The following is a 22,392-nucleotide window of genomic DNA, read 5'->3' as shown; positions in this document are numbered from 1 at the left end:
TGCAGTCAGCGTCGGCCTGGAGCCTCTGCTCCTCATGCGGATCCCTCCTAGGGTTGTTCTTCCTTCTCCAGATGGTAAAACCCTACTCATATTCCATAAACCTCCCATGTCAAAACCTCGACCTCCCTGCCCAGAGGAGGAACAGTCCTATCTCCTCTTGCTCGGCACTGCCTCCATACCCTTACCAGCTGGGCAGGAGCTGTTTGCTCTGTGGACCAGATGGGCAGCAGCTGTGTAGGGGGATACTTACCTGGCATTCTGTCTCTCTGTCCCTAGCACAGAGCTGGCTGGGTAAGCACCTGTGAAGACCACAGGACAGAACACCTCCCCCTCCTCTTGACAATTCCTCCCACCTTCTTAGGGAAGGAGAGATCAAAGGCCCTGAATTTCTTTCTCCTCAGCCACATGAATTCATCTGTTTGGTGTGATTCCAAAGAGGCTAGAGGCCCCCAGAGGCTCAGTTCAGACACCAGCGGGATGCTGAGGGTCTCTTACTGAGAAAGAGTAGCTGGGGACACCAAAGGCACAGCTGAGAAGGAAGTAGGCTGCATGGGGTGTATCACTTGACCTCACTTCACTGGCCATAAATGGCCACTATCCCTCTTCTCCAGCTGTGTACAGCTGGCCTGTTCTCTTTGCCACTTGTCCTTTTCTCCACTTTCAAAAGGGCCAAGCCTCTCACAGGACCTTAGATGTGTGTGGGACGGGTTTAGGCCTAAGGAAGTGTGAGTTAGAGCTGCCCTCTGCTGGCCACCGCTGGAAACTGCCTGCTTAGCCTCTCGGGATTGTCCCACAAGTTCACCCTCCCAGCCACAGCACATTGTCTTATGGCTCTCAGTTTGATCCTATTGGACCAAGTTTGAACTCCATGACCTAGAAAATTTCTCCAGGATCTAGATCCAGTGTCCCTTTCCGAGCATTCCGGAACTGCTCCTTCACACGCTGGTCCATGAAGCCTCCTGATCCCCGCCTCTGCTTGCTAGTTTTCTGCAAACACTGGGCAGAAAACTCCTTCTTTACTCCAAGTTAAAGACTCCTTCAGGTTTCAACTCTTCTTCAGCTGAGATCTCAACCAGATCAAAGGCTAATGTCCAGTTAGGCTTGGAGTCTGAGCACACTTGTGTAGAACCTGCCCTAGTTGTGAAAGGAAGCCATGTTCCAGTTTTCCTCATTTCCAACCTCACCTCACGGGCCCCTGAGTGGCCTCACTGTGCAGCCTGGCAGAGTCCTTCTGAGAGACGTGGCACAACTGTAGGGTAGGTTTCTGAACATAGGGTGAATCCTATGACAATTAGCCTCTCTCCTTCCCTTCCTCCCTCCCTCCCTCCTTTCCTTCTGCCCCTCAGTGATCATTCAGTAGGCATCAAGCACTGGTCTGGCCACAGCTATCACCCAGAAAAGACATCAAACCCTGTCTTCATAGCAGTTCACCATTTAAGATATTTCCAACATCCCTACAAACAGGGTGTGGGGCAGAAGAAGTACACTGTCTCATATCACAGCCCCTGATCCGGCTGAGAGATGGGGTGGTCCCAGGAGCCTTCGTGAGAGGGATCCAATGAGATGGATTGAAAGAAGAATCAGGCAGAGAAGGGTGGGGAGGCAGCAGGAACAAGGAAGTGGGGAGGGAGGCCTCTGCACCTGCCGCAGGGAGCCCTTGCAGCTGGGTTGGGAAAGGTGTGGACTGGGGTAGGCGTGGAGACAGAGCTCAGCGGTGGGGCAAAGGGAAAGTATTTGTTTTAAGCAATGAGCATAACTGAAGGAGTTAAAAGCAGAGGATTGAGGGCTGGGCAGTTAAGAGCACTTACTTAAGTTCTTGCAGAGGACCCAAGTGTGATCCCTAGTGCTCACAACCATCTGTAACTCCAGTTTCAGGAGCCGCAATGCTGCCTTCTGCTATCTTTATTCTCTCTCTCTCTCTCTCTCTCTCTCTCTCTCTCTCTCTCTCTCTCTCTCACACACACACACACACACAAACACTCATATATGCTCAATCATAACACTCTCACACATAAAATAGATAAATCTAAAAAACATATTTTTAAGTAGGCATCTTAGTCAAAGTTATTTTTATAAGAGACACCATGACCGTGGCAGCTCTTATAAAAGAAAGCATTTAATTGGAGCTGGTTTAGTCCATTACCATCATGTTGGGGAGCACTATAGACAGACATAGTACTAGAGAATAACTGAGTGTTCTACACCTGGATCTATAGGAAGGAGAGAAAGAAAGAGAGAGAGAGAGAGAGAGAGAGAGAGAGAGAGAGAGAGAGAGAATCTGGATCTGGCTTGGGACACACTTCCTCCAACAAAGCTATACCTACCCCAACTAAGCCACACCTCCTAACAGTGCCAGGGCTGTGCAGGTGTGACCAGCTTAATTGCAGAGGCTAGCCAGGCCACATATTCAGTGACTAGTAGCTGTGCCTGTCAGTGTTTATAGATGAGGACACAGGTTCTGGGAGTTCATTGAACCCAGGTGCCCATGTTTGCTACCTGTGAGCACCCTTTCTGAGAGAGAGTTGTGAGGAGTCAGAAACAGAAGAGCAGTGGGCTGGCTCCCTCATGCCTCTCCGGCCCAGACGGCCTCACTGAGTATTTAAGGCCAGCAGTCTGCTTTGAGTCTCAGAGGCCATGACCCTTCCAGCAGCAGGCTCCACTCAGTGTCACAGCTGCCAGATGATATGAAATGTCCTTCTGTATGCTGCGAATATGCGTTGCTTTTATTGGCTAATATTATACTTCAAAATAATTATCCAATAAGCGTCTGTGGGGATCGGCGAGAAGAAGAGAATCCAGTCTGATGGGATCCATGTAGAGATCTGTAACACCAGACTATGGAGGGACAGCCACAGGCCATGCTCGTCATCTCATTCTAAGAGCCCCGAAGGTTGTCTGCAGGCTTCCATGTGGGAGAACCTTATGGATGCAGAAGCCAGTGAGGATTGAGCTGGGGAGGCCAGGGCTCCTAGACCTACCATTATTTACCTTCAGAACACGATACCACAGAACAAGCAACCCTTGAGTGATCACATGACTGTGGTACCAACATACCCCAGGAGACTGATCAGGACCCCTCTCACATCTAAGCTAGTGAGGCTGTACCCTGGCTTTGCTTAATTCTGAAGGGAAGTTTGAGGTGAGGCTCTAAGTGACAGAGCACCAGCTCTCCTCAGAACCCTCAGGGAGCTGTAAAACTCTGGACTCTAAGATTCCTTCCTCATGCCTGGGGCAGATTTTTCAAGGAAATGCAGTTTGCTTTTTACCCAGGCCTCCCAGGGAGTACCATGGTGAGAAAGTACTCCAAAGCTTAGCAGCCTGCCTGTGTGCGGGGCAGCTGAGGGAGCCTGAGGAGAGGCGCTGAGGGTGAGTGGCTCTATTCTGCTATGGCTCCACAGGGAGAGCTGACAGGGCAAGAACTTCTGAGGCCAGCTTTGGGGAGGTCTTTGTGGAGTCCCTTCTTCTGTTTCAGAGCATGACCTACATCAGCCCTTTCAACAACAACAAACCTCAAGCTCAAAGAACTGAAGTTCCAAGGCAGCAGGTGCTGCCCTGGTGCCCCAGCAGGCCTCCCTGCTTTGGGAAGGAGGGTGAGAGCTTCTGCTGAGTGCTCCAGCAGCAGCTAGGGCTGCAGAGCACATGCGTGGAAGTGAGACAGGAATTATGGAGGTTTAGAGCCAAGGAACCAGGAAAACCTCTTAGGCTTCTCTGTGGGGACTGTATACACACACACACACACACACACACACACACACACACACACACACAGAGAGAGAGAGAGAGAGAGAGAGAGAGAGAGAGAGAGAGAGAGAGAGAGAGTTTTGCTACTTTATAGTTTGTTTTGTTTAGTGTGGGATAGGAGTAAAGAACCATTGATTATTTTTAAAATTACCTTGATAAAAAGGTGGAAATACGAAAAAGCATAAGCCAAGTAAACCCTCCCTCCCTGTCACAGATCTTGAGGTAATTTTGTTACTTCTTCCGGAGGCAAGCCCATTGCTTAACATCAAACTGTGCTCCAGGTATCTTATTTATTGGCTGGGACTGGGAACAAGTCACTAACATTTTTGTGTCTCAGTTTCTTTGTAAACTGAAGAAGAAACTCACCACTGTTATCTATTTCTTTTTTTTAATTTATTTATTAGTTCTAGTTAGGGAACAAGCTTGTTTCACATGTAAGTCCCTTCTCCCTCTCCCTCTCCCTCCCTCACCCCCATCCCTCCTCCCCCCCCAACCTACCCCCACCCCATCCACCCACCACTCCCCAGGCAGGGTAGGGCCCTCAATGGGGGCTCTGCAAAGTCCACCAAATCTTCCTGTGCTGGTCCTGGGCCCTTCCCCATGTGTCCAGGGCCAGAGTGTAACCCTTCACGTGGGATGGGCTCTCAAAGTCCCTTCTTGCACCAGGGAAAAATACTAATCCACCATCAGAGGCTCCCTGGAGTGCAGAGGCCTCCTTATTGACATCCATGTTCAGGGGTCTGGATCAGTCTTGTACTGGCCTCCCCGACAGCATCTGGGGTCCATGTGCTCTCCCTTGTTCAGGTCAACTGTTTCTGTGGGTTTCTCCAACCTGGTACAGACCCCTTTGTTCTTCATTCCTCCCTCTCTTCAAATAAATTCCCGATTTCGGCTCAGTGTATATCTGTGGATGTCTGTCTCTGCTTCCATCAGCCACCGAGTGAGGGCTCTAGTTCCTGGGTCGGTCTCGGAAAAGCCACTGTTATCTATTTCAAGGGGCCTCTATGAAGCATTTAGATGGGTTCATGTCTTAGAACAGTGAATAAAACTTTCATGTGGCTATTGTTTTCTTCTATCTAGATTTTACATAATTGCAATGTCCAACTTGGGATTTATTTATTGATTTGTTTGTTTGTTTGGTTGGCTGGTTGGTTGGTTTTGGTTTTTCGAGACAAGGTTTTTCTGTGTTAACAGCTCTTTCTGGCTGTCCTGGAACTCACTCTGTAGACTAGGCTAGGCCTCAAACTCACAGAGCTCTCTCTGGCTCCTGGGTGTTGGGGCTTAAAGGGGTCCACCAACCCTGCCCAGCAACAATTTAGGTTTATTTGATTACAGGTTTTGTTTTGATCTTTTTTATATTCAAATTTATATGATTCGGGTTCTTTTACTTGTTTGTTTTCCAAAAGACAGTTCTTATGTTTATGGCCGGCCTTTCCCAGCCAATGTCACATGGTGACCTTTCCCTCACTTCCTTGCATAATCCTTTACCACAGGGATATGAATGGCTGCATTCTATCCACTCGGCCAGTCTGAAGTTGGGGGGATGAGCTGAACCACAGGGGTGAGGGTACAACAATGACCAAACCTTGTTCCCTCCGTACCCATGGCAGCTGACCGTTTCCAGGGAGAGGTCACAAGCCAGCCACTTCATTGTCACTAGCTCTGGCAGCCGTGATTACAGGATCATCCTCTGCACCTGCCCACACAGCTTGGGTGGGGTGCTACCCACCCCACCCCAGAGATCATTGAGTACCTTTTCCTTTCTAGAAGTGGCCATTTCTCAACAGGACCTCCTCTCCGTCGGGGCCTTCTGAGATGTCTGCACTGAATCACAGTCCAAGGTCCAGCCTTCTGATGACCTAAACTCCTGGGTTGTCAACGTGAGGGAATCAGGGGAATTGTGAATTCACACATCCCCTATGTAGACAAAGTTGGTATACTGAGCCTTAGGGAGCAGGAGGAGTCATTTGTGCTGACGGGGAAGGGAGACTGAGACACATCACCCATGATCTGCATGGTGAGAGCTAATTCTCAGCAATGGCTTCTGGTTTGAAGGTTTAGATTCAGGAACCTGGGGGTGGACTAGGAAATGGGTTACCCCTGAGATCCTAACCCTATTTCCTGTCCCTAGACAGTGGTGTATAAGAGCACCTGAAGTTCTGCTTCTGAACCCAACTCTATTTACCCATTGTCCAAAAAGCACCCCTCCATGGCTTCAGCATCAGCACCTGCCGCCAGGTTTCCACCTTGAGTCATGTGCTGACTCCCTTGATGATGAACAGATAGAGAAGTGTAAGCAAAATAAAAATAAACCCTTTCCTCCCCAGCCTGCTTTTTGATCATGGTGTTTCCCTACAACAATAGAAGCTGTAACTAAGACACCAATACTCAGGTAATAAATGACTCAGTCATGAGGCAAAGACTGTGATGTCAAGCCTTTTACCCCACTTCTTTCTCTAGTCAACATCCTGCAGCCCAGGTGGACAGTCAATGCTTTTTAAAAAGATTGGTTTATTCATGTGGGTGGGTGTTTTCCTGAATGGACGTCTGTGCACTACATGCAACCATGGTGCCCTCAGAGGGCACCAGAGCCTCCTAAAACTGGAGTTATAGATGGTTGTGAACTGTCGGGTAGGTGCTGGATATTGAACCCAGGTCCTGTGGAAGTGCATCCAATGCTTTTAACCACTGTGCCATCTTCAGCCCAGACAATGCTTTTAATAGAAGTTGCTGCCAGATCCCTGAAACTAACCAAGGCAAATGCCATCACTACAACCCTCATGACAGAGGTACTATCTACGGTAATGCCAGTGTGAAATGAAATACATTTCACAGCAGTGTGACCACTAACAAAAATTAGTGGGGTTTTTGTTGTTGTTTGTTTGTTTGTTTTTATTTTCAAGACAGGGTTTCTCTGTGTAACAGCCCTGACTGTCCTGGAACTCCCTTTGTAGACCAGGTTAGCCTCGAACTCACTGAGATCCACCTGCCTCTGCCTCCCAAGTGCTTGGATTAAAGGTGTGTACCACCACATTTTTTTAACAACATTTTTACTATATTTTTTACAACAGTGTGTGTGTGTGTGTGTGTGTGTGTGTGTGTGTGTGTGTGTGTGTACGTGTGCACTGTGGAGGCCAGAGAACAACTTCCAGAAATCAACTCTCTCCTTTTACCATCTGGGTTCTAGGGATTGAACTCCAACTGTCAGCATCTACTGTGATCTGGGGTTTGGGGGTGGCTGTGTTCTGCACATCCCCTCTCAATCTTGCCCCTGCTGTCCTTACACTTCCAGCTGGAGATCCAAGGGACCGGGAAAAGGAAGTGCCACTGAGATGAGCCTGAATTATTTGTTCAGCTGTCTCCCAAACTTCTACACCTAATGTGCCACAACCAGCCAGTGTCCCCAGTCTAAGCCCAGTTCCTCCGAGCTCTCTCCCCGGACTCCCAATCCATTAGTCTACAATAGCACATTTGTCGCCACTGTGCCTGCATCCCGCCTCCATCTTCACTGCCCACTTACCGTTCAGGTCCCAGCTGATCAGTTTTCCTTGGTCTACCCCACACACCACCCCTATCACAGCACATCATCCCCAGCCCAGGCAAAGGAAAAGACTATAAAATGGATCAGAACCTGCCACTCCTCCACTTCAAACTTCAGTGTCCTCTGACAATCCTGAACTGAAGCCAGATTCCTGCGAGGCCTGTAGGCTATGTGTTCCAGCCACTGCCTGCCATCTCAAGCTGCCACTCCCATTGCCCAGTCTACAACAACCCTGGCTTCCTTCCTACCTGCACGACCTTTGCCTAGCTGGTGTGCTTTTCTGGCTCTTGCCCACTGCTCTGTCTCATGAAGCTCAATCCCTCTTCCCAGGGTTCTTCTCTGAGGTCACCCACCCCAGCTACTTCCCAGCCTTCCCATGCTCACATTCTCATCCATACCCACCCCCCACATTGCCTCCCCTCAATTATCAAGACCCTGGTTATTATCACTGTGTGAATTTGTCTCTTCTACCTCAGAAATGTAAGCTTCTGGGGGAAGAGCTTCATCACTCCTGTCTACTCCTTTGTTTGCTCAGAAAAGTGACTTGCTCCTACCCCCCTACCCCCCCCATAGTAAAAGGATCTTTCCCCCAGAGTCCATGGAGTTCTCCACCTCTGGGCAGAGCCTATTCTGGCACTTCTAAGGAATCCAAGTTTGCTTCCTGTAAAGCAAGGAGGTCTCAGAGGGGCTCCTCGGGCCCTTCGTTCTGAAAACTCTGTGTGTGTGTGTGTGTGTGTGTGTGTGTGTGTGTGTGTGTCTGAAATCCCCACCAGTAGCCTCTCTGTATGATGAGCACCCCGAAATGGCAAGGCCTTCCAGGACTACAGAAGTCACCTCATCATCTACTTCCATAAAATCTCTTAAAGAATCTACTCACTAATAGGTGATGAAGACATACACATGCCACTGTATGCACACACAGAGAGACGGAGACAGAGAGAGAGAAAGGGAGGGGGTGAGTTTGGGCTGTGCCCCCCCCACCCAGCTTCTCACTATGCATTTCACCTCCAAAAGAATAATCCATCCAAAAGAATCATCACAGCCACTACCTGACAATCCTTCCCACTTCCTCTCTTGGCTGGACTCCTATCTGGCCGGAAGGGTTGACCCCATCCCTTCCTCCTTAAGAGTGACTTCCTGGTGCATTCAAACAGAGCGTGGCCATTGGTGCCTTCCACACCACCATGCAACAGTTGTTTACAAGCCCTTCTCTTCTCATCTGGGGACATGGCCCTTCATGGGAGACAGGTAGTCATAGAATAGCACATGCAACAGGTATCTGGGAACCAAGGGCCAGAATCATCACAGCCCTGGGCAGGGAGAAGGCTTCTCAGAAGGCAAGAGCCATCCGAAGAGCTGAAATACCGCAGGCGTTTCCAGTAGACATCCCAGCAGAGAGAACACCTAGTCAGGTGCAGAGCCATGACTCAAATGGGATTACAAGGTGTCCTCAAAGTGGAGGGTAAAGTGCAAGCTGCTGCGGGTGGTGGGAGATAAGGCGTATTTACGGCAGGAGCCTGGACTTCAAGAAGGGCCTCGCCGGCTGTGATGGGGTTGGGGTTTCAAGCTGGAGCTGAAGTGGTTTGGGTTCAAAAATGGATAATCAAATTCCCACTTGAGGAAGATCCTCATCCATCCACAGCTGAGAGGGAGGGTTAAGAAGAAGCAGGGTGGATGCAAGGTTCCAAGTGAGGGCACTGTCGTAGTCAGAGACAGAAAGTCTGACAGGGCCTGAGGGGACAGTCACACAGTGGGAGAGCGGGGATGATCTGCCACGCATGGAGGAGGTAGGACCCACACAAGAGGTGATGGGACTCATGTAGGGACTGAAGGAGGACTAAGCAATGACGCCAGATCCCCCCGGGACACACAGAAGTGGCAATATGGAAGAGGGGGCAGAGATGGAGGGAGGTGATGAACTCAGGGTTCATTTTGAGGTGGCTGTGACCCTCCAAGTGTGTTCTAGCACCTGGCACAGTGCATGGAAGGAAGCTGAGGAATAAATGAATTGAAGTCTGGACAAAGTGAGGTCCCCAGGTCTCTAAGCCTCATAATTTCAGGGAGATGCTCTCTGAGTTCTGCTTCCTTCCCACCCAAGCCCCAGCTCCTCATTCCACAGCTAGGGTTGCTTGGGAGCCAGAGGTGTCTTCATGAAGAACCACCATTATCCATCCCAAGGGTTGAGTAGCCTGGCCTCTCTATGCTTCACTCTAGCCAATTTCCACAATGCCTGACATGAAAAAAACCCCAACCCCGACTTCTGACCTTCCCAGGCTCCTGTCTGATGAAATCTGCAGTCTCTAAGGACATCCAAAGGGTACCATGGAATTCACAACACTGACAGTGCCTGGTGACACTCATCCTTCTTTGCCCAAATACGTCAGCCAGGTCTCTGTTATGGGATGAGTCTCTGCCCAACCCATCCCCAGGCCTCCTAAGGGAATCCCTGATATGATCACATTGACTTAGGGAGAGGCCCATAGGAAGGACAGGGTCTGGTCACCCAAGCCAGGGATAAGAATGGAATATGACTGTGGCCTTGATGGAGCTGTGCCTGGGAAGGCAATGAAAAACAGGCTATTCAAACCGGAAAGGTGTCCATGTGGCTGAAACTCAGAGAAACAAAGGCCCAGGGAGGCCTAGTTCACACAAAATCATGGCTGGGTGCTGATCCAGCAGGCAGTTTCACCCCTAAACCCTAGAAATTGACTGCCCAAGGGACTTTCCTGGGGGCCCACACCAATTCAGGTGGGAGACATCCCTTCCTGGTCCAATCCCTGAGCTCTGGGCCATCAGGACAGTGTAGGATGAGTGGTGGGTAGCAGGCTAACATATCTCAGTAGGTCCTGGGGAAGCCAAGGACAGAGTCCTGACTGCAGGCTACAGTTCTATGCTCCAAAGAAGTCTCCACTACAGATCCTAAGGCCAGTAGGGCCCGAGGCTCTGTCCCAAGAGGCTCAGCTTCCACATTGCCTTCCCTGTCCATTCCCCATCCTTCTCCTTCTGCCTTGGTCCTCTGATGTCTGTTTATTCCTGGCTTCCTACACTGAGCTGTGAGTTCCCAAAGGCAAGGAGTCTGGCCTGCCCCAGGTATCGCAGGAGGTTTTTTAGATACACCAAAAGGCATGAACTAGGCAGGTTCTTGAACAGTGGCAAAGGGAGGTCTTTGCTACCCGTCTTTACTGAAGGCATCCACTAGAGCCTGGGGCCATGAGACAGGGTGAGGAAAGGAAGAATAGAGAACAGGGGTGACTAGAAGGCAGGGCTCCTACTGAGTGGCAGGGGACAGAAGTTGGACATGACCAGGATGAACCCTGAAAGAAGCCTCAGCCCTGTGTGTCATGCCCAAGTGGCCCTGGGCCCCACCCCATCTTCTCTGACAAGCAATGTTCTATTCATAGGCATGGCCTGGGTACAATGATCACATGCTGGGTGCAGTACATAAGCATAAAACACACATACCAATGCAAAGCTTTCCGTGAGCCTCTGGTCCGTCTGAGGCCTGCCTGCCCCTAACACAGAAAACAGGCTCATGAGACCACGTGTGCCTTTTCTTCTTTGTTCCCCCAGTACCTGATGCTAGCCAGGGCCCCAGAGGAGATATGGAAAAAGCAGGGACATGAGGGGCCACACCCAAGGTCAGAGGCCAACAAGGAGGAAGCTGGGAAGCAGGGGTCTCTGGTCAAGCTCTCACGCCTATCGGCACAGACACTTCCTCAGGTCCACTTCAGTGCTGGGCGGTTGGTGGCCTGAGAGGCTTCTCCACCCACCAGAGTCCAAAGACCACAGGTGTGGCTTCCTCAAAGCCTGCTTCCTCCCTCACAGGCCACCTGATCTTCAGTAGGTCTCTGCCTGAGGCAGCTGGCAGACAGGCCAAACAGTGCTCGCTCCAACAACACTGGACCACTGGCTCAACCATCAGCCTCCTGGGGGACCAGACATCCAGCTACACTGGTACTCAGGTAAGAGACTATCTCCAGGGAATAGCAAGGATAGGAGATCCTGGGGCTAACACAGGCATCCCTGTGGCTTCCCAGGGTTGGGGCATCTCTCAGCCTCTTCTCAGATTTAGGAAGGATTAACCCCCAGGGATTTAGCCACTGACTGGAGGAAGAACAAGGGGCTTCCCCCAGGGTTAGCCATGTAGATACCCCTTCCTTGCTTTATATACCTACACAAGGGAGAGCGAAGGCCAATGCCTGATACTAAAAAGGGCCAGGCAGGTCAAGCAGCACCTCAGCCCTGCAATGTAGGGTCTTTAGCAGGAACTATTGAACTACCTCTGCCAGCCCACAGGAACCACACCGGTGGGAAAGGGCAGGGCAGGGCAGAGCTGAGCAGAGCAGGGCTCTTCTTTCTTCCATTTATAAGCGGGAATGCAATGCCACAGGCCAGGGAGGTAGCAGGCAGAGGAAAGGGCCAGGCTTCCAGCACCACTAGCTCTTATCTAGGAAAGGGGTTCTCCCAAGGAGGGGAACAGAGATCAGCCGCCTCCTCTGTGTTCCCATGACGCTCACTGACAAATAATTTTTCCACCTGTGAGTCACCTTAATAGATCTCCGTCATTTTCATAACAGTCCCGATAAACAAGTATGGGCGCTTCCTTACACTTTGGTCAGGGCACACAGCTGAAGAGCACCATGCAGATAAGGATAGAGTCATGGAGATATTCAAGTCATGACGAATGCACACAAACAATCAATCGCTCCTTTGACTCCTCCATACACCCAGCACATACAAATTCATGACATTTAACTCCACTCCATATCAAAAGATGTGTGTTCTAGGCCCCAGGGACACATTTGTAAGCCAGACGGTTCTGGATCATTTCCCTATTCAACAGTCGCGGTGCTCCTAGGCCTGTTGTCCTCTTTGAATATCAGAGTCCTCATCTGAGAAGAGGGGGTAATGGCTCCAGCTCTGGGGTTGTTTTGAATATTAGCTGGGTCACTGAAGGTGACCTTACAGTGGTGCTCACCATTGGTGCTGAAGAACTACCAGTGGAGAGAGAGTGGTGAAGACTAAAGGAAGTAGGGTCAGGAGGGGCTTGGCAGCAGGCTCAGAGTGATGTCGGGGCTGCTGTGACCACTCCTGTTGTTGGCGAGGAATGGGCAATGCTGAAAATAGCATTTGGGCACACTCTGGGCAGGTGGTGGTTAAAGAATATTTTACCAGTCAAGTTGGCTATGAGCTTGATTTAGAGAGTTGGGCGGGAGGGTGTCTGGGGAAGAATTCGGAACACCTGAAGGAAGAGAGCAGGCGTGGTGGTCAGACACTACATAAGCGTAGGTTCCCAGCAAGTTCTGCACAGCATACCTCTCCATATATGTCTGTCTGTCTGTCTGCCTGTCTGTCATCTGTCTCTGTATCACACACACACACACACACACACACACACACACACACACACACACACACACAGAGAGAGAGAGAGAGAGAGAGAGAGAGAGAGAGAGAGAGAGAGAGAGAGAGTCATACTCACATACATTCTTCCTGGCACCATCATTAGTGGGAGCTTCTTCCCTGTTTGTAGAATTAAAACAGACTTGAACAAGAGGCTTGCTATGGCAAGGAGAGCAACTGAGCCCTCTGCCCTCCGCACAGAAGCAACTCATCCATGGCACCTTTTACATCTAACCCTAGAGTAAGATCTGAACCGGCATTCAAATCATGCCGGGCCATCGATGTTGTGCCCCTGCCCCAGGCCCTTTCTTCCCTGGCCCATGGCTTCCAAGCCTAACAAGACTTCTTGGGCAGGGTGTTAGATGCAGATGACTCTGAATAGGTCCCCTGGAGTTAAGGGCTTCAGATGTGGTCACAGAGTTCCCAGGTCAGAGCAACAGCAGTCAGATGGACCTTGTATTTCTGTCCCTAGTCTAATGACTGTCTCTGATTCATTGTGATTCTAGGAAGCTGTCCTCAGCAGTGTCGACATGTCCCGGCCCAGCAGCAGAGCTATCTACTGTAAGCTCCCTGTCTCCCCTCCCCTGCCCAGTTCCCCTCCGGATCAAGCTCCCTGAACCCCATATCCTCCACTGCCCCGGCAATTGTTCAAGCATTACCTCACTCCTGCTGCCCCTGCCCTTGCCTTTGTACCCACAGTGCACCGGAAGGAATATTCCCAGAGTTTGGCCTCAGAACCTACCCTCTTGCAGCACAGGGTGGAGGTGAGTACCCCTGGGGCCAGGTAGATTCTGAGTAAAGCTACAAGTTCCGGTGTGTCCACTGCCTTACCAAAACATAAATACACTTGGCCCTAACATGACACCTCAAACCTGACCGAACTCTGTAGAGTCAGATTCAGCAAGCCTGAGGCCTGAACATCTGCCAAGTTCAAGGAAGTAGAGAGAAGTCCCAGGGTGGGCAGAGCAGGCCCAGCTGGAGGTTGTGGGGGTGGATACTGGGTGCCTAGGCAGGAGTGACAGAGTAAATGGTCAAGACCCACAGAAAGCCAGCCCTTGGTTTCCCAGCCCACCTCCTGGACTTTGTTCAGGACTGCATATGGCTGTGGGGAAGAAGTTGTGAGGGTTGCAGCTCTAAGGGACAGTGTCACAGAGGGGAGAGTTGTCCTGCCCTCCCAGGCCTGGCTGAGCCACTGGAATAGAACCCTCTGGGCCCACCCAAAAGGATAGCTGGCACTCTGATATCTGGTCATTTGAACTGGCTTTTGAACTGCAAGGATGTTGTCAGGTAGCTTGCTAAACTAGGGACATGGTGGTGGCAACAGTGCATGGGAGTGGGCATAGAACCCGCCCCCTACCCTAGTAGCCTCAGGTGCTAAGAGACAAGTAGGAAACTCACAGTGCAGTGGAGAAGGGGCTCCCCAGACACTGTTCAGCTTCTCTGAGGAGTGGGGCTGGGAACTGGCTTCACTGAGGCCCATCAGGCAAGAGCAAGAGGAGACACATTCAAGATGACAGCTCTGAAGGCTCTGCTGAAGCGCTGGCAGTGTGGATGCAGTGAGAGTGCAGATGCAGTGAGAGTGCGGATGCAGTGAGAGTGTGGATGCAGTGAGAGCGTGGATGCAGTGAGAGTGTGGATGCAGTGAGAGCATAGATGCAGTGAGAGTGTGGATGCAGTGAGAGCATAGATGCAGTGAGAGTGTGGATGCAGTGAGAGCATGGATGCAGTGAGAGCATAGATGCAGTGAGAGTGTGGATGTAGTGAGAGTGTGGATGTAGTGAGAGCATAGATGCAGTGAGAGCGTGGATGCCGTGAGAGTGTGGATGCAGTGAGAGTGTGGATGCAGTGAGAGTGTGGATGCAGTGAGAGTGTGGATGTAGTGAGAGCATAGATGCAGTGAGAGTGTGGATGCAGTGAGAGTGTGGATGCAGTGAGAGCGTGGATGCAGTGAGAGCATAGATGCAGTGAGAGTGTGGATGCAGTGAGAGCATAGATGCAGTGAGAGTGTGGATGCAGTGAGAGCATGGATGCAGTGACAGCATAGATGCAGTGAGAGTGTGGATGTAGTGAGAGTGTGGATATAGTGAGAGCATAGATGCAGTGAGAGCGTGGATGCAGTGAGAGTGTGGATGCAGTGAGAGTGTGGATGTAGTGAGAGCATAGATGCAGTGAGAGCGTGGATGCAGTGAGAGCGTGGATGTAGTGAGAGCGCAGATGCAGTGAGAGCGTAGATGCAGTGAGAGTGTGGATGTAGTGAGAGTGTGGATGCAGTGAGAGTGCGGATGCAGTGAGAGCGTGGATGCAGTGAGAGCATAGATGCAGTGAGAGCGTGGATGTAGTGAGAGTGTGGATGCAGTGAGAGTGCGGATGCAGTGAGAGTGTGTGCAGTGAGAGCATAGATGCAGTGAGAGTGTGGATGTAGTGAGAGTGTGGATGTAGTGAGAGCATAGATGCAGTGAGAGCGTGGATGTAGTGAGAGTGTGGATGCAGTGAGAGTGCGGATGCAGTGAGAGTGTGTGCAGTGAGAGCATAGATGCAGTGAGAGTGTGGATGTAGTGAGAGTGTGGATGTAGTGAGAGCATAGATGCAGTGAGAGTGTGGATGCAGTGAGAGTGTGGATGTAGTGAGAGCATAGATGCAGTGAGAGTGTGGATGCAGTGAGAGCGTGGATGCAGTGAGAGTGTGGATGCAGTGAGAGCATAGATGCAGTGAGAGTGTGGATGCAGTGAGAGCATAGATGCAGTGAGAGTGTGGATGCAGTGAGAGCGTGGATGCAGTGACAGCATAGATGCAGTGAGAGTGTGGATGTAGTGAGAGTGTGGATGTAGTGAGAGCATAGATGCAGTGAGAGCGTGGATGCAGTGAGAGTGTGGATGCAGTGAGAGTGTGGATGCAGTGAGAGCATAGATGCAGTGAGAGCGTGGATGCAGTGAGAGCGCGGATGTAGTGAGAGCGCAGATGCAGTGAGAGCGTAGATGCAGTGAGAGTGTGGATGTAGTGAGAGCGTGGATGCAGTGAGAGTGCGGATGCAGTGAGAGCGTGGATGCAGTGAGAGCATAGATGCAGTGAGAGCGTGGATGTAGTGAGAGTGTGGATGCAGTGAGAGTGCGGATGCAGTGAGAGTGTGTGCAGTGAGAGCATAGATGCAGTGAGAGCGTGGATGCAGTGAGAGTGTGGATGCAGTGAGAGCATGGATGCAGTGAGAGTGTGGATGCAGTGAGAGCGTGGATGCTGTGAGAGTGTGGATGCAGTGAGAGTGCGGAAGCAGTGAGAATGTGGATGCAGTGAGAGTGCGGAAGCAGTGAGAGTGTGGATGCAGTGAGAGCGTAGATGCAGTGAGAGCGTGGATGTAGTGAGAGCGTGGATGCAGTGAGAGTGTGGATGCAGTGAGAGTGTGGATGTAGTGAGAGCGTGGATGCAGTGAGAGTGTAGATGCAGTGAGAGTGTGGATGCAGTGAGAGTGCGGATGCAGAGAGAGTACGGATGCAGTGAGAGTGTGTGCAGTGAGAGTGTGGATGTAGTGAGAGTGTGGATGCAGTGAGAGTGTGGATGCAGAGAGAGTACGGATGCAGTGAGAGTGTGTGCAGTGAGAGCATAGGTGCAGTGAGAGTGTGTGCAGTGAGAGCATAGATGCAGTGAGAGCGTGGATGCAGTGAGAGTGTGGATGCAGTGAGAGCGTGGATGCAGTGAGAGTGTGGATGCAGTGAGAGCGCGGATGCAGTGAGAGTGTGGATGCAGTGAGAGTGTGGATGCCGTGAGAGTGTGGATGCAGTGAGAGCGTGGATGCAGTGAGAGCATGGATGCTGTGAGAGTGTGGATGCAGTGAGAGCGTGGATGCCGTGAGAGGAGCTGCATGTGAGCAGGAATGAGGATCAAGGGCCCAGGGGCAGGAGGTAGACTGCTTCTCTCCAACAGAAGACTGGAGCAAATGGAGGATGAGTCAGGAAAGCAACATTTGGCTGTGGGAAGAGAGGAATCTCTAGAGGAGGGTGGCCCAGGGAAAAGCTGCCAAACAATGGGACCTGCAGAAGACAAGGATCTGGGAGCCAGTGATGGCTAGAGCTCTCTCTGTGCAAGACTCAGAAAGAGGACACTTGGTCTTCCCGAGAGCCCTGTGGCACTGGGTTGGCATAGTTGGGAAGATGTCTGTGTATGGGCAAGAGTATGGAAAAAGGCAGAGGTCAGACATGTAAGGTCAGTGAGGGGAGAAACAACCCGAGGACAACAGTTCCTAAATGCAGCAAAGGGAATCAGAAAGGTCCTAGAGCCCATACACAGGAACATGGATGATTTTGTTGGATGATTGGAACCCACACCCCTGACTACCCAGTCACCTTATATGGTGGTTCCTTTGAAGTCCCAGAACCCCTTAGCCCTAGTCCTAGAAGCCTCTTCAAGAACCAAACTTCTATAAGTTCTTTTTACTTTATTGAAAAGCATGACCTCCCCACAGGGGGAGCCAAGGACACACCTTCCTCCTCCCCCGCCTTTTCCCTGCTTGCTGCCATCTTCCTCCCTCTCTCTCTTTCTAAACCTTCTCCCACATCAGTCTCTTCCTGTCCCCTTAGCATCTGATGACATGTAAGCTGGGGACACAGAGAGTCCGGGAACCAAAGGATGCCCTACAGAAGCTTCAGGAGATGGATGCACAGGGTCGAGTGTGGAGCCAAGACCTGATCCTGCAGGTCAAAGATGGCTGGCTCCAGCTGCTGGACATTGAGACTAAGGTCAGCCTTCTCTGCAAATCCAGCCGTGGGCCCTGACTAACCCAGGAGGCTAAAGAGCAAGCACCAGGCTCTCTACCTGCCTCTCAGTGCCTCTCCACATCCAATGCACATCCAAAACCAGGGAGAGGCAGGACAGGACTGGGGACAGAGGCATATGAATCAGGGTAGAGAATCTACCCAGCCCACCAGAGAGCAGGGATGGACTTTCAGGGTCTCAGTGACCTGATATTTGGCCTTTCCACCTGCCTTAGGAGGACCTGGATTCTTACCGCCTGGACAACATCAAGGCCATGGATGTAGCTCTCAACACCTGTTCCTACAACTCCATCTTATCCGTCACTGTGCAGGAGTCTGGCCTGCCAGCCACTAGCACTTTGCTCTTCCAATGCCAGGAAGTAGGGGTGAGTGACCGGTGTAGTGGCCTGGGTTGGAGTTTGGTGACCATCATACACACACACACACACACACACACACACACACACACACACACACACACACACACACACTCACACACTCACACACTTAATTGGCTGCTTCCTCCAGGCAGAGCAGCTGAGGACAAGCCTGCAAAAGGCCCTGGAAGAAGAGCTAGAAGAAAGGTAGGCTGCCTCTGCCCAGTGACATACAGAGCCTCCTAGCTCAGGACTGAGGGCCATATCCTGGCCACACATTTGAAGAATTCATGATCCTGGGACCTAACAAACACATTCCAAGAACTAATGAAGGCTTAGACCAATGAAGGGTGTTGGGAAGGTATTGGGTGCATTGGTTGCTGTCTCTAGAGGCCGTTATAGAATCCAGGCAGGCCCAGGAACCAATCAGGTGAAGCACAGTGGAGTCAGGGAAGGCTCCAGAAGAGACTAAGGGGCAGGAGGGGGTCCTGGTGAGAGATGGTGATGCCCATGGGCACTGCGGCAGAAGTGTGGGCTTGGGTATCTGTCTCTAGAATTTTTTCAAGGCTGTATCTTTCACCACACCCTCAGCAGACCTCGATTTGGAGTCCTTCATCCAGGCCAGGACAGACGGAAGGAATATCCTCTGGAAAGGCCAATCCCTATACGACAGGCATCCCCTCTGGAGCAGAGGTCCCCTCTGGAGCAGAGGTTTCCTCTAGAACGGCCACCCCACATGACCCCAGAACGCAGTAAGTTTGTGCCTGAAGGCGAGTGGAGGAGATGGTGGTTTGGATCTTGGATCAAGTCAAAAGAGTTCCAGGCTCATGGTCTCCCCACATCCACCGCAGGCATCCCACCATCCCCAAGGTCCCTGATACAATACCCAAATGCCCGAGAACCAAGTGACTTCACTCTGCCTCCTCCTCCAAGGCGTGCTGCATCTCCTGAGGACCCAGGGATGGATGAGGTAACCGAAGGTGGTCAGAGGCTTGCTGGGGCTTCCTGGCCTTGGGAAAAAGGGAGAGTCTACTCTCAGGAACCCGGATTCCCAGGGTAGACAGGGCAGGTCTGCGACTGAGGTGGCACTGAGGTGCTTGTGGTGGAATGATAGCAAGGCAGGGGGTGTTGGGGTTTTCATGACTGTCCACTAAAAGCCATTGGTTGTTGGGGGTCCAGGAAGTGCTGAACCATGTTCTAAGAGACATTGAGCTGTTTGCTGGAAAGGTGAAGGAGGCCAAAGCAAAGGACAGTCATAAGAAGAAAAAATTTGGGAGAAAAAAGAACAAGGCTCAAAACAGTAAGTACTTCATGCCAGGAAGGGGAGCAGGGTATTTTGGGGGGATCTGGAGATCTCACACCTCACATCTGTTCCTTCTCCCACAGAGATAACACAAGCACAGTACATTGATTGCTTCCAAAAGGTCAAGTTCAGCTTCAACCTCCTGGTTAGTGGCTCCAGCCAGTTCTGGTCCATTCTCCCCTAGCTCCCTCTCTCTCTGACATCAGACACCCAAGTCTTTCCCTTTTTCCTTTCTTTCTTCTCTTTTCCCTTTTCCCTTCTTTCCCAGATTCTCCTTCTCTTGGAACTTTTGAAGGGTACCAGGCTCTGAGCCAAAACACAAAACACATATGGGGTGCTAGGGTTCTGGTGAAGGTAAATGGAACCAACATTGTCCTGTGTCTTCAGGGGAAGCTGGCCTTACGGCTGCAGGAAACAAGTGCCCCTGAGTTCGTGGACCTCATCTTCCAAACCCTGAAACTCGTGAGTGGAGGGCAGACAGGGTGGGAAAAGAGAAAAGCTGAAGCCAAGGAGGAGCAGAGGGAGGAACAGAGCCAGGGGAAGTACCGGGACAGAGGGAGCTGTGGGACCTGCCCTTTATTTGCCATATATCTTCATACCAGGGTACCACTTAAGACAAACCCCCCAGCAGACCTGATGGGCTGGCAACAGAGTCAAGGACATCAAACTTTGAGGGAACAGGCAGGAAGTGAGGAGACAGAGCTGAGGGGTTTGTGGATAATTCCTACTCCTTTCTTGCCTGGGTGCGCCAATGCCTTCTCTTTCCTCCAGATCCTGTCCCAGTGTCCCGACACTGGCCTTACAGCCAAAGTGATCTCACCCCTCCTCACCCCTAAAGCCATAGACCTGCTGGAGTCCTGCCTAAGGCCACCCGAGAATGCTCTCTGGAAGTCACTAGGCTTAGCCTGGACCACCAGCTGGTAAGTAAAGACAAGAGACAGGGAGGACACAAAGCAGGACATGATGGGTAGCCTGGTGGTACACTATCACAAACCAGAGACATATCCAGAGACTGTGGGGGGGGGGGATACTACATGATGTTCCCAACTTTTTACCCAGTGAAGAAACATACTACTTCGGGGGGTGGGGGGACCAATGCCAATCTTCTAGTAAAATGTACACTTGTTTTCACCAGGGACAAAGTAAGAATGACTGATACAGAGATGCCAAGCTATAACATATGAAAGTTAACCCAGCAAGCTTCAGGACAGGAGTTAAGAGAAGCCAAGCTGCTGGGGTTGGAGGAACGGGGAGACATAGGGCCATTTAGACAGCCTGGGGATTGGGAAGGAAACTGACATGAATACCTGGGCCAACATGGCACAGGAACAGTCTACAGAGGCCACACATCTGGGTCCCAGCTGAGAGGTCCCAACTGTGGGATAGAACAGTAGCAGAGTGTCAGGTAGGCCACAGTGAGAGGCTGGTGAGGAATCCAGTGCAAGCCCCTGACCTTGCTTCCTCAAACACTGTATGTAGCAGAGGGTAGGGCTCTGAGAAATGTTACAGGAAGAAGGCAGAAGGAAAAGCAGGAAGAAGGCAAAAAGAAATCACAGAAATGCTGGGCTGGGCATGGTGGCACATGCCTTTAAGGAGGCAGAGGCAGGCGGATCTCTGTGAGTTCAAGGCCAGCCTGGTCTACAGAGCGAATTCCAGGACAGCCAGGACTGTTACATAGAGAAACCCTGTCAAAAAAAGAGAAAGAAAGAGGTGGGTGGGAGAGGAGCGAGAGGGGGGTCTAAAAAGAGAACTCGAAGAGCATAGGGATGCAAACTAAAAGAGAACAAAAAGAGCCCAGAGCTATCAGCAGGCAGACAAGTCAGCTGAGAGCCTGGTGCTCCCGAAGGAGACCCCCATATATTTGCCTAAAGAGCAGTTCTTTTCAGTTCAGGCCCATAAGAAATTTCTGTCCAGTTAGCTTAAAGACATGAGTTAGTCTCAGTGCAACCTACATACATAACATGATAATATACAGATTTCAGTATATAATTCAGTAGTGTTAAGTAAATATCGATACAGTGCACCAACACCACTCTCTAGCTCGAGAGCTTTCTCACCCCAAACAGAAAGGCTATACCCACTAAAGATTAATTCCCCTGCCCCCACCCCCTGGCTACCTTTGCTCTATGTCCATATCAGTTTGCCTATTCTAGGGACTTCATGTAAGTGAAATAAGACATGGGTCACCTTTTTGTGACTGGCTGATTTTAATAGTATGTCCTCAAAATTCATCCGTATTTCAGCATGTGACAAAACTTCCTTCCTTTTGTGATTGACTAATATTGCATTGTATGGACAAGCTGCATTTTGTTTATTCTTTATTCATCAATGGGCATTTAGATTGTTTAAACCCAAATGGTCTATTTTATGTGCTTTATTTGTCGAGTCACTAAGATGAAGGAATTTGTAAATTCTGGACCTCTTATAACAAATGCATGGACACACACACACACACACACACACACACACACACACACACACACACACACACACACACAGAGTCTTAGACCCTGGATCCTGTAGCTGCCCTGGGCTTACCATCACCCATGGGGATAGTTCTGATATGTAGTACTAACCAGAGAGGAAAGCAGGGTCTGTGGTGGATCGAGATAGGCCTCAAATGCTTTTATTCAGCCCCTTTAACAACAACTATCCACATTAGGTTGTAGTAGTACTTTTTGGTCAGGACTGCAAACAACAACATGGAGACTTATTATTAATTACGAAAGCTCGGCCCTAGCTTAGGCTTGTCCTCCACTAGTTCTTACAACTTAAATTAACCCATCTACATTCTGCCACAGGGCATTGCCTCATCTTCTGTACTGCCCATCCTGCTTCCTCCACATCTGGCTGGCATCTCTCTGTGCGCCTAGATTACCTCCCCTCTTCCTCTCTCTCCCTGAAAATCGGGCCTATCCTCTCCTGCCTAGCTATTGGCCATTCAACTTTTTATTACACCAATCACAGCAACACATCTTCACACAGTGTACAATTATTCTGAAATATTAGGTATGTTGTTTTATGTTTCAAAATGCAGTATTTCTAAAAGTTTTGAGAAATAGTCTATGGCATGCCCGCTGCAAAAGCATGGGGAGCTGACCCCTCAGCACACACATAAAGGCCAAGCATGGCAGCAAGTCTGTACCCCACTGGGAGAGAGAGAGGAGGGTCCCCGGAGTGGGGCAGCCAGCCTATCTGAAGAGAAGCACAGCAGCCAAATTGGGAGGCTGTGTCTCCAAAAGTTAGGTGGAGATGGCATCAACCTCTGGCCTCCATATGCAGGAG

General features: G+C 50.6%; 1 protein-coding gene across 1 annotated transcript in view; it reads left to right on the top strand.

Annotated features, from left to right (window-relative positions):
- The first annotated feature begins 13,215 nt into the window (after window positions 1-13,215).
- The window catches only part of Eps8l3 (EPS8 like 3), a 27,746-nt gene continuing 18,569 nt past the window's right edge, over window positions 13,216-22,392 (top strand). Inside the window, exons 1-11 of the mRNA XM_035451302.1 lie at window positions 13,216-13,246; window positions 13,385-13,449; window positions 17,254-17,412; window positions 17,664-17,813; window positions 17,956-18,011; window positions 18,399-18,556; window positions 18,656-18,774; window positions 18,984-19,104; window positions 19,191-19,252; window positions 19,495-19,569; window positions 19,879-20,027. Of these exons, the coding sequence (XP_035307193.1) occupies window positions 13,216-13,246; window positions 13,385-13,449; window positions 17,254-17,412; window positions 17,664-17,813; window positions 17,956-18,011; window positions 18,399-18,556; window positions 18,656-18,774; window positions 18,984-19,104; window positions 19,191-19,252; window positions 19,495-19,569; window positions 19,879-20,027 (1,145 nt within the window). The remainder of the gene's footprint in view (window positions 13,247-13,384; window positions 13,450-17,253; window positions 17,413-17,663; window positions 17,814-17,955; window positions 18,012-18,398; window positions 18,557-18,655; window positions 18,775-18,983; window positions 19,105-19,190; window positions 19,253-19,494; window positions 19,570-19,878; window positions 20,028-22,392) is intronic.

Source organism: Cricetulus griseus (genome assembly GCF_003668045.3).
Source record: "Cricetulus griseus strain 17A/GY chromosome 1 unlocalized genomic scaffold, alternate assembly CriGri-PICRH-1.0 chr1_0, whole genome shotgun sequence".
NCBI classification, from domain to species: Eukaryota; Metazoa; Chordata; class Mammalia; order Rodentia; family Cricetidae; genus Cricetulus; species Cricetulus griseus.
This window is presented reverse-complemented; position numbering and strand designations above follow the sequence as displayed.